The sequence below is a fragment of the Populus euphratica genome, unplaced genomic scaffold (assembly GCF_000495115.2).
Source record: "Populus euphratica unplaced genomic scaffold, PopEup_1.0 scaffold291.1, whole genome shotgun sequence".
Classification (NCBI taxonomy): Eukaryota; Viridiplantae; Streptophyta; class Magnoliopsida; order Malpighiales; family Salicaceae; genus Populus; species Populus euphratica.
Genome location: NW_011500170.1, coordinates 201622 through 214171, shown reverse-complemented (window position 1 = coordinate 214171; position 12550 = coordinate 201622). Strand labels below are relative to the sequence as shown.

General features: G+C 30.2%; 2 protein-coding genes across 2 annotated transcripts in view; one reads left to right on the top strand and one right to left on the bottom strand.

Annotated features, from left to right (window-relative positions):
• Positions 1-4749: 4749 nt before the first annotated feature.
• On the top strand, positions 4750-5555 carry LOC105111333 (probable glutathione S-transferase). Its single transcript, XM_011006651.1, has 2 exons — positions 4750-5061; positions 5164-5555. The coding sequence occupies exons 1-2, from the start codon at positions 4750-4752 to the stop codon at positions 5527-5529; spliced, it is 678 nt and encodes a 225-aa protein (XP_011004953.1). The 3' UTR covers positions 5530-5555.
• Positions 5556-10129: 4574 nt separating this feature from the next.
• The window catches only part of AUG7 (nuclear matrix protein), a 6826-nt gene continuing 4405 nt past the window's right edge, over positions 10130-12550 (bottom strand). The window contains exons 4-6 of the mRNA XM_011006655.1: positions 12179-12206; positions 11863-11961; positions 10130-10599 (exon numbers count right to left, since the gene is read on the bottom strand). Coding sequence (XP_011004957.1) covers positions 10402-10599; positions 11863-11961; positions 12179-12206 — 325 coding nt within the window. The 3' untranslated portion in view covers positions 10130-10401. The remainder of the gene's footprint in view (positions 10600-11862; positions 11962-12178; positions 12207-12550) is intronic.

Here is a 12550-nt window from a genome sequence, read left to right as displayed (position 1 = left end):
ACCACTGTTTTTCTATGAGACCTGGTGTGTGAACCATTTCTCAATAGTTGTGTTTTTTGGAGAGATGTTCTCAATGATTGTGGATGTCAAAGAGTTGTTTCTCAATGGTTGTGTATATCGAAGAGTTATTTCTCAAAGATTACAGAACTTGAATAGCCATTTCTTAATAATTATGGATCTCGAAGAGTCGTTTCTCAATAGTTGTGGATCTTTAAGAGTCGTTTATCAATGGTTATGGATCTCGAAGAGTTGTTTTCTCAATGGTTGTCGACCTTAAAGACCCATTTCTCAATGGTTGTGGATCTTGAAGAACCATTTCTCAATGATTATGGAACTCAAAGAGCCATTTGTCAACGATTGTTATGGAACTCAAAAGGTTGTTTCTCAATTATGGTTGTGGATCTTAAAGAGTCATTTCTCAATGGTTGTGGATCTTGAAGAGTTATTTCTTAAAGATTATGGAGCTTAAAGAGCTGTTTCTCAATAGTCAATTTTGGTGATTCACAAGCTCCTATCAAACACGAGAGAAGCTTCTTTTTTTATTTACATGTTTTATCCAAGTATGTACTCAAATATTTTCTTTTTTTTTTTTTGTAAATATCATTATACTTGTAATCTTTTTTCCTATGCTCTTATGTCATGTTTATGTTATTAGGTTATCCTTTTATTTTTACTATGCAAATAATCAAATAGGTAATAGTTTCAAGAGGTGACGTGACTGTATTTAGAATGATTTCTAAATTGTTTATGTATCTTTGTGGATAAAGGATCAAGTCACAACTTAATTCAAAGTTTTTTTTCTTTTTTCTTTTTTCTTTTCTCTTTTTTTTTGCTTCTTTTTCATGAGGGTACCTAAAACAAGTTTTAAGTTATGCACATATCTTTGTGAATAAAGGATCAAGTTATAACATATTTCAAAGTCTTTTTTGCATGAATGTACTCGGAACAAGTTTGAAGTTGCCAACATACCTTTGTGGATAAAGAATCAATTTATAACATAGCTCAATTATCATATTGATGGGTCCATGCAAGCTAGGAGCTACATTAAATTTTAAGTATAGTATCTCTTTAAGAATTTTCCATTGATAGGCCTAATCCTCAATCCATTCTCATCAACAATTTTGTAAACTCTATTGGTACTCAATCCATTCTCATCGACAATTTTGTAAACTCTATTGGTGTAGACTTTTTAAACCACACAAGGTTCATTCTATTTGGAGAGGAATTTATTGTCCATGTTTTGTGATAGATTTGTAGGCATTGTTTTGCCAAGACAAGATCTCCTACTTGGAATAAGCAAGGCCACACCTTCTTATTAAAAGCTTTGTAAAGTCAGGTTTAATAACATTCTAATCATTATTATACATCAATATATTTTTCATTTAAAGTTTCAAGTTTTTTAAGGCATAAATAAGCATTGTCTTCATTGGAAAGTCCTTATTAGATTGCAATTTTTAGATATGGAATTTGACATTCTAATGGAAAAGGAACTTCAATATCGTATTCCAAGAAATATAGAGTAGCTTGAGTTGGCATTCAAAATATAATATGATAAGTCTATTGTGCTTCTCCAATTATATCATGTCAATCCTTTGTCGAGTGATTTACCATCTTCTTTAGACATTATAGCATATAATACATCTATTTTGTTAAATTATTTTAGTTCTTAACACTATAGTAATTGATTCTTTGAATATGATTTAAAACTATTTTCAAATCACATTCCACCTTGGCCAATAATTTTACAATCAATAATATTTAAGAACATGTGAAACATTTTTTCTAATTCACCTACAACGATAAATCCTCTCTTGATTACTTAAATACCTTCATATAATTTATGTTATACACAATATTTATCTATTTTTTACCTTTAATTAGAACAATGTGTGATCAAGATCAAAACATAACACTTCATATATAAGATAATTTAGTGATTTCAAGTATAAAGATCACTTACACAACTATTACATGGGTCATTCCATAAACATAAGTGATCGCTCTATATAAAAAAAATTTATCAGTCAGTTTAATGAACATATTATCTGAAAAACATCTACATATTAGTTACAGGTATCTCTCATACCTTAATTTATGAGAGCAATTTCTTTCTTTTATAAAGAAAAAAACATAATATACAATGGTCTCAACAGCTCTAATTAATGTCTAGTCTTAAACATCTACATATTAGTTACAGGTATCTCTGATGTCTTAGTTTATGAAAGAGCTGCTTCCTTTCATAAAAAAAGAAACATAATATGCAATGATCTTAATAGCTCTAATTAATGTCTGATCTTAAAAGAACATTAACTAGAAACATTTAGAAAAAATACTTTGATGTAATATTAACCTTATAATTATAATAGTTTCTTACATAGAATATTTTTGTTTTAAGAACTTTAACTTTACTATAGATTCATTAATCAAATATAATTAAGTTTTAAAGATAAAAAAAAAAGATCTTTATTAATAATATAAATGTTTTACATGAATTAAAATTAATGCTACTTATAACCATTTAATTAGTTACAGAGCATATTTATTAACAAATTATTCCATTATTCTCATCTAAGTGTTCAAGTTAATTACTTTCATTATAATTATAATAATTATAATTATAATAAGAACTTTGATATTCATTTTCAAATATTGTTTTTTTAATTGAATTCTATTATAACCTAATTAGATGAAATTAGATTAAAAATTATGATAAATATACTAAATTAAAATATAGATAAAAGACTAACATGTAAAATGCTAGAAAAATACATGATCTGTACAAAATTTACGAGTTTAGTCTTAAAGGTGTGTCTTGTAATGATGAAAAATATATGTTTGATATATTAAGTAATGAATTTGGTTTTGTTTTTTAAAATGACGGGCTTGTTTAGTTTTTGAATTATTTTAGATAATATAAATTGATTTTTTAGTTTTTCTTGTCTTTGAGTTTTAATTCCAAAAACATATATAAACACACATATAACTTAATGTGATAGACACACACATCAACACTAAAAAAAATAGCATATTTGGTTCTTTATTTTATTTTTATTTAATCCAGGTTTTATTTTAAAAAAATATTAATTTAATTAACAATGGGATTATTAACAAAATTAAAAAATTCCATTACAAAATCGGGAAGGTAATTTTTCTCAGGTGGATATTTTCCATCAAAAGGTCCATAGGAAAATTAATTTCTGACCGAATTCCTTTGCATTCAGACATTAGCCGGAAATCATTAATTTTCTATTGCGTTAGTCGCTGCTGTGGAAAGAATCTTAGGATAGTCCCATTCTTCAAGAAGTGTCCGGCGAGGAGATAGCAGGATTAATAAATATTAACGTTAAATATTTAACGGTGTTTTTAATGAAGCAGGTTCGAGTTTAATAATTTAGTTTATTTGATCTTAGCATGAGTGGATTTGTTTTTTCCTCTTTCTAAGGTTCATCAAAATATAATTACATATCATTATTTAAAAATCATATAATGCACTTTAAATGACAAATTTCTAATAATTTCATGATAGTAAGAGAGAGAAGTGGCTTTAATGTTGATGCCTCTTCTCTTGAAATATCGGAAAGGTCTGGAATCGGTGGTGATGAGAGTCGTTTTCTTTGTTTCTTCTCTTGTCCCATGATCATTAAGGAGTCTAATTAATGAAGTAAGAGCTCTTGCCATCATGAAAGCTCTGGAGATGTACATGGCATGTTTCAAACCTTGGAGTAATAATGTGTGTGACTTAGATGCGTGTTAGGGTAAAGTGAAAGGTGTAATTCAAGTGATTAAATTTTTAATTTAATTTTTAAAAATTATTGATTTGAGCTCTATAAATTTTAAAATTATTAAAAATTTAAATAATTATTAATTTTAAAACTTGAAAGATTAATTATATGTGCTGATCCGGATATTATCAATTCTTCCATTTTCTTTAATATGGTAAATCATCGATCGATTTTGGGTGTCATAGTCTTCATCATTCCTGGTCTTTATCCATGTGAAACAAAAACACAGCTCTCCTGGTATCAGGACAAACGACATCTCATAATCATAACTTGTCTTGTGTTCCGGGCAAAATACTGAGGCTGGCCGGCATTAGATTCTTTCCACATTATCGTCAATGGACGGAAATACCAAAGAGAAACTCAAATAATTAATTTTTTTTAATTTAAGGATTTCTTTTCCTTACATATTTTATGGGATATCATTATCGTAAATTTATCATATAAATACTGACAGTAGCACTTATGAAAATGAACAAAAAAAAAAAAACTTTCTTGTAGATTCCAATAAATTGAGATGGTAATTTTTTTATTCGAGTTGAATATTTTTCGTTCTACACTATAAAGCATGGATATGGTAGATGCTTAGCATAGAAGGTAGTTTATTGCATTAATATGAATCGGCTTCACGCATCATGAAAAATTAATATGAAGAATTTTATTATTATTATTATTATTATTATTATTATTGTAGAGGGTTAAATTAGCTTATATGCATCTTGATTAATTCTATAAATTTAAAAATTAATAATTATATAAGTTTCTAATAACCCTGTAATTTGTAATATTTTAATTTATTACCTCTAAATGTAAAAAACTTTCTTGTAGTTTCCAATAAGCTCCCTTGATAATATGCACATCAAAACAAGCAGATCAAATTAAGGCTTTGTTTTTAATTTGGACATATATGCAATACATGAAGAGGTCTGCATAAATGTTAGCTATCCAGACGTTTGAATAGCAAGAAACCATGGAAAAGGGAGTGAAACTTTTTAAGACATGGTCAAGTCCATTTGGTATCCGAATTGTTTGGGCATTGAAGGTCAAGGGCGTCCAGTTTGAACAAATAGACGAAGATCTCGCCAACAAGAGCCCTCTACTTCTCCTATACAATCCAGTTCACAAAAAGATTCCAGTCCTGGTACACGACGGAAAACCAGTTGTTGAATCACTTGTAATCCTTGAATATATTGAAGAGACATGGAAGCAAAATCCCTTGTTTCCAGAGGATCCACTGGAGAGGGCTGCCGCTCGCTTCTGGGCAAAATTTGGTGATGACAAGGTATGTAAATCACTGTGCGTGGAGGTAAATTAATTTAGAGTGCGGATGCATCTTCCATCTTAACACATATTTATTACTGGAAGCATTTTCTTTGAAATTCAGGTTATGCCATCAATATGGGAAGCATTTATCAAGGGCAGAGAAGAGGAAGAGTGTGCTTTTGCACCAGCTTTTGAGAACCTGAAATTCTTGGAGGAAGAACTCAAGGGAAAACAATTCTTCGGCGGAGAGAGGATCGGAATTGTGGATATTGCATTCGGTTGGCTTGCTAACTTGGTCCCTGTATTCGAAGAGATACATGCAATAAAAGTGATAGACGAGGAAAGATTTCCATCACTGTATGCGTGGATGCAGGAGTTTTCCAGGGCTCCATTAATTGCAGATTGCTGGCCGCCACATGAAAAACTAGTCAACAAATTCCGTGCCATTCGTGATCAGTCCCTCCTTGCAGCAGCACCTCATGCCTGAGCAATCAAGTTGTTGCATGTCAGCAAATCATATGGTCTGAACTAAACACAATAGGCTAATGTCTCACACGCTGGTCTAAATTGTGCATCTGCTTGACTGTTAATATTAAGGTTCCACTGCCAGTTCTCAACAGTAAAGGCAATATTGACCTTTTTTAGTTTAAATATATTTATCCTGGTATATTCAGTGTTATTATTTCCATTAAATTTTATAAAATTATACATCTTATATTGATTAATTATTGTGAAAATAAATTTGGTATTTAATCATTTTCTTGAGGCTACCTGATGAACCATTTTTTTTACAATAACAAAATGAAATCATTATTTTTTATACTAATTTTGGAAAGATAAATAAAAATTTCATAATAATAAAAAATAATAAATATTTTTTTATGAAGTTGAATGAAAAATATAAAAATAACCACTAAGTCAGGTGGTGTTTTTACTATACATTTATTATTGTTCACCCTTTATATATTATTGTGGATTCAAGCCCTTTTACTATACATTTATTATTGTTCACCCTATTATTGTGGATTCAAGCCGTAAATATTTTTTAATTTTTATTTTCATTCTAAGACTTTTTTTCTACTCAATGGCATTGTTTTGAACCAAAATTACAATTCAATAGATTTTTATTTTTTTTAAGAAGATTTGAATTGAAAGATAAAGGATCAAACAAAAGAAGGATAGGCAAAATAAGTGGCAATTTTTAATTTCATACAAAAAGTTCAATTTTTTAATTTCATCAAAGTCAAAGAAGAAGAATTTTAATTGGTTATGTTTGTGATTTGGATTGTTCTTTTCTTTTCTTTTCTTTTTTTTGTTTATTGGGTTGATAAATTAATTTCTAAATATTTTAAGAGTTTTTGTAGATATTTTAAGAGTGTTTATTGTGAGTTAGTATTCTTGTTGAATGGAATACTCATGATTCTAACTAAATGAAATTAGGTGCTCGGGTTGGGTTATTAATTAGTATTCTTGGTGGATGGAATACCGACGATTCCTATTGGTTGGAATCGAGTGCCCGGATCAGGCTGTTGACTAATGATTCTTGTTGGATGAAATCTATTGTCTGGTTTAGGCTATGAGCTAGTATTCTTGCTAGATGGAATGTTGGTGATTCCTATTACATGGAATCTAGTGCCTAGTTTGGGTTGTGGGCTAGTATTCTTGTTGGATAGAATACTGGTGATTCATGTTGGATGGAATTTGATTCCAGTTTAGGTAATGATGACTAGTGCCCTAGTAAATGGGATAAGAAAGGAACTTGTGCTCTGGTAAATATGTTAATGGAAGAGCTAGTTATCTGGTTTTGGTGCTGGTGTAAAAAACAATGATTGAAAAATGTGTGGCTAGATTAGTGGCTCGTGTAAAAGTGTTAATGCATGAGTTATGGACTCGTCGAGTCATTAATAAAAAATTGTATAATATTAAATTGTTACAATAAAACTACAATGGTGAAATCATGTTTTTGGTATTAATATTGAATTATTGAAGTTGAATATGTATGAATCTAATCCTCATGAAGGATGAAGATGAAGATTTTGTCGAGGCTTAAAGTTCTAGATTGATATATGGATTTCCGGTTATTAAAAATTTGCTTCAATAAGGCTTTGAAAATGGAAAACCAAGTCAGCCCTGACAATGTGATTATCATCCAAAAACCGACCTATTTTTCATATGCTCACACATAAAAGCCTTCTCAATAGATTCTTATCAAGGGTTTATAATATTTCCTTTAAGATCAAGATGTTAGAAATTGATTTAAAACCTCTCAAAACTCTAGCAAAAACATATAAATACCCCCAAAGTTGAAGGTAGAGAGAGGAAAAAAAGCAAAGAAAAGATAAGGAAAAAAAAGAGAAATATCAATAAGAAACATAAGTGTAGAGCTCTAAGAGCCTAAACAAAAGATTTCTTAACTTTACAAGTTTATGAAAGGAAAACATTTCCAGAAAAAAAAAAATAGAGAGTAGTTGTTATAGGTATACTTTTCTAATCCAAAAATAGGTCCTTTATGGCCTGCTTTTGATTTTTTTTATTTTTTTATATTTATGTTTTTAAGTATAAAAAAGAGATTTAAATACTTAACAAACAATGTTATATACATCTCTTTGTTGTTGTGTTTTTTGTTTAATGATGTTATTTGTGGTATTGTATTTTTTGAGTTGTTAAGTCTAAATTCAATGATGAATTTTGTTTAACATGAAAAATGATAAATTTTGTTTAACATGAAAAGTGTTGTGAAACCTCAATTCTTGAATCAAGTCTAAGCCCAAGTTAGCCCAAGAACCCAACCTAACCTACATATATAATAGTATGTGATTAAAGGTTGTTTCTTTTTTTTTCTTTTTCTTTTTCTTTTTCTTTTTCTTTTCTTCTTTTACCATGACTTTTCTCTCAAAATACCATAGGATTTAGCTCTCTTTAAACTTAAACTTCTGGATTTTAAAAAGAGTTGAAAAGGCAATTATTATGCCTACCTTTTCTATTGTTTTTGATTAGAGATTTGATAATTGATGGATTAAGGAAGTGTTTATAGAGTTTTAAGATGTGCATGTATGCTAACTAGAAAACAAAATACTATATACACATATATTAATTACACTATGTTAATATGGAGTAACTAACTACCTTGCATTAGTCTGGAGTTTTTGACAACGGTCTAAATAAAGTAGTATAATCATGAACTCAAATAATGTGTGTGTATGTGTTTCTTAATTAATATATAGGATGTTATAATATGATATGTAATTATAATATTCATATTTTTTTGTATACTATTTGATATGATACCTCTAGTATACTTGTTTCATTCTCTACTTGATTTACTTGATTTATGTAAATATATTCACTTATCTTAAAATATATATTAGCATATATTATAGTTATTACCTCACAATGAGTTTGGGCCCACCCCTCTATTTATATTTTTCAGGTTTTTAATTCAATTTTAGCAGTATGATTTTTTTTGTTGTATTCTTTTTGCTTATTAAGTCGATATATCTTGTTTGTTTCTTAAAACCATTAGTTTATTTGTTATTTTTCAGGTTTTTAATGCAATTATATTTTGAATTCATTTTGGATTATTTATGAAATAGTTGGATTTTAATTTATTTATTAAATTCCTTAGTTTTAGATATTTTATTTTATATTGTGTTATCTTATAATTTTTATAATATCAAATATATAAGTTATGAGGATTAGCACAGACAAAACACCTTAAAATACTATGTTTGGGATGCGGTCATATACCCGGAAATGGGTTGTACATAATTGGTAGTTTTTGTATACTTACTATTCTGAAATGGGTTGTACATAATTGGTAGTTTTTGTATACTTACTATTCTATGTTTAATGTGATTGGGCCTCAAATTCAAATCTTAATACCCATGAAACCCTTGGAACAGCCTGAGTTAGTGTCCTGTATTTGTACGTTGTCTAATTCTGAATAGACCACCTACCTACGGAGTGGGAGGGATTTTAAAGGTGGGCTTTGCTCGAAAGGTTTGTTGATTTTTGCAATTATATTCCCTTGAGTTGATTTGTTGTGGTTTTAGATAAAAGAGTCTCTCTTTCTTTTCTATGGAATGGTAATTTCTTAGTATTTTTTACTGTCCCTGAAATCTCATTGGATTTTGATAGCAAAGAAAGAAGGATATTGGGGATGGCCACATTTCGGTAGAGTGTTTGTTACCTAAAATCTTCTTGGCACCTTAGTTCTTAAATACCATTCACTTAATATGATTTCCACTTCTGTCTCTCGTCTCAGGCACCACTTATGAGGTATAAGAGGGGATGGACGTGGTGCCATGTGAAAACATCTCTGAAAATACAAGGGAGCCATTCAAAGGCATGCTGTTAGAAACTAAAAGAGCGAGTCTTGACAAGAAAGTTCAGAATCTGTATCGTCGAGTTCTTTCTTTGAAGAGATATTGCTCCCCTAACATGAATGCTGCCAAGCATATGCACCGTGATGCCAGTCAAATTGGAGGCTATGGAAGTGGAATGCATGTATGGATGCCCTCCGTGGTAGAGGATGGTATCATTGAGCACGTTCCAGTTACTCTAATAGAAGAGCTTCAAAAACAATCATGAATAGTAGAGCAAAGGGAATATATTATCAAAGCAAGCTCAAGATACAGATGCATTGGCAAGTTATTTTACTAATTGATTCAGTGCTTTCTCTTTAATGTTTTTGCATTTCAAAAGTATTTTTGAAAAAATTTAAATTTTTTTATTTTTTCTTTACTTCAAATTAACATTTTTTTTAATATTTTCAGATTTGATTTCAGATGTCAAAAATAATTTAAAAAAAAAAAAAACATCATTTTAATGCATTTTCAAGTGAAAAGCAACCACAACCACACTCCTAAAAAGACCCAAATTTATCTAGCTTCCAAACAAATGAACTTATAATCCTACACCTGATGTTACATTAACAACTCTTTTTTTATTTTATTCTATATAAATATTGATTTTTCAATTTACAGTTACATTTTTTTCTTCTTGATATCAAAAAACAAATTAACACTTGTACATTCATTTTTTTGCTTTAGAGAAAAAAAAATATCCGACTTACTAGTGGAGACACCAAACCCCAACTCTAATCATCATATATAACATACGGAGAAGCCTGCCATTCATTTCACATGATATATTCAAGGTTTGAGGAATCAAGAATCAAATCAAAACTACTATGCTCCGACATAGTGAACACTGCACACTCACCAAAGTAACAATGGTATTGTGACATTCAATTCAATCAACCTTCAAACATCATATAAATATTCCACAAAAATAAGTTCCCAAGAAAGAGTTGTAAGGTCATGTCAGAAGTTTTTAGCTATATCTTATGATGCATTCATCATAAACTCGCATTGTTACCTTTCTCACGTGAAATCGAAGCCGAGAGAATGCCAAGATCACGATTTAAGAATGTCAGTGCAGACTCGCACTCTGAAATTATTCTTGTAACAGAAGAGGGCTCGCCAGCTTTTGTTTCAGAAGATCCAACAGCAAGAGCTGCATGCGAATCTCTAAGATTTCTTAAGTTCCCTAGGAACTGCCACAAAAGCAGAAAAAAGTCAATTCCCATGAAAGCATAAATGGCAACTTCTCTTGTTTGCTTGATATAAGTTCAAGCAGAGTTTCACAAATGCTGTGAATGGCTTTAAGCTTAAATGGAACATCTCCATAAATCATTACCACTGATTAGATTATATCATAATAATACAGAAAGCATTATTTTCAGGCTTTTAAACTTTGCTAGTGGGGTCCTTGATAATTTTCTAGCAGGAAAACACATCTGAAACATTTGAGCACAATGTTGAAATACAAAAGGAAAAATAAAAGGAGAAAAACTCAAATTGTTCAAAAACATCTAAGCTAACCATATAAATTCAAATGTATAGCAGAAAATGAATAAAATCTTCACATTGAATTTAACTGGAATGAAAAAAAAAAAAAAGTAAAAGGGAACTTCTAGTTCTAGTTTAAGCCTATGGAAAGGGCATGTTAGGTCTCCATGCTTTGGTGTTTAAGAAAAATGCCTTGGTAGGAAAACAATTGCATGATTTCCCCTGGTGTAGGACCACATTTTCTTTAGCATATGGTGATAGGAAGAATGTAAGTTTCTAATAGAACAGTTGGTATGCCAAGGCTGGGTCAGTGTTGCCTATGCAAGCCCTTCAAAGTTCATCTCAAAGGTTTTCTCTTCCTTTTCTCCTTTGGCAACGAATAATGTTAGTGATACAAGAATCAATCTTTTATTAATGCTTCATGTTTCTAATAAAATATGATGCCCCGATTTTAAATTTTTATTTTAAGGAGATGAGAGTTATTAGCATTTCAACTTTTTCAGAAATTTAAAATACCCTCAACTACTTAGTGCTTCCCCCCACCCTTTCAGTTTCATATGAAGGACGTGCAGAATGTTTCTGATAATGAAGGGGTCTAAGAAATTTACTTACCACATCTTACTCAACACATCTTAATTCCTCTCCTACTCCCAACTGTTTCATTTTTCCACTATTTGGAAGGTCAAGGTGCTGGCTAGAGTTTAAACTTTTGTTTTGTCAGTGGTTCTTGACAAGACACCATTAATGAACTAGAGTCCACATGAGCTCATCTCCCTGAGGGAGGGATCTTGAAAAATATAAACTGAAGGAGGTGAATTCTTATAGGTCATAGTTTTATATAATGATGAACTATTGTGTAGTGACATGAGTGAATAAAGTGCTGATAGGATTCAGAAGTATTATTAAATTGATACCATGCAACCTTTCGAGAAGATCAACATGAAAAAAATGAAATGATGCTGATATACCTTCCAAAGCATCTTGTATGCCTCCAACAACCGGTTGGCAGCTGGTCCAAACCCATGAAGCTGTGGCACTTCCATCATGTGCGTCCAAGGGCGTATTTCCTATGGAGGTTAAAAAGAACATGTTACAGTTATAATGTAGCAAGAGTACACTTCCACTCATTATCATAGACTTCAACACCAACATGCTCAAGCATAAGTTTTCAAGACTAAAGTTCTATGCTGAAAACAGTAAAAATGTCGACAAGTTAAAGATTTGAGAGAGTTTCTACTGAAAATGTCTTAAAGCGTGTCTATGAAGAGTCATAATCAACCAAACAAAGAAATATAACAAATGGGCATACCAACTAACAACAACAGATGCATGAAAGAGATCCAGCATGATGTAGAAAAGTTTTTGTTCAGATATATTCAAAGGGAGTAGAGAAACCTCAGAAATAAATTGAATGATCTTGAAGTAGGCATGGCAATTTAATTTGAACCCAATGGATACTGATCTGACTTTTTAATACAATATGATAAATATAACTTAATATTGACATAGAACACATGTATATGTATAATATTTATTATTTTATCATTTCATATACATACATACATACATACATACATATATATATATATATCAATGATTGTGTTTTTTATTAAGTAATTAATAATAGTCAGATAATGAATACCCATATGAATACCC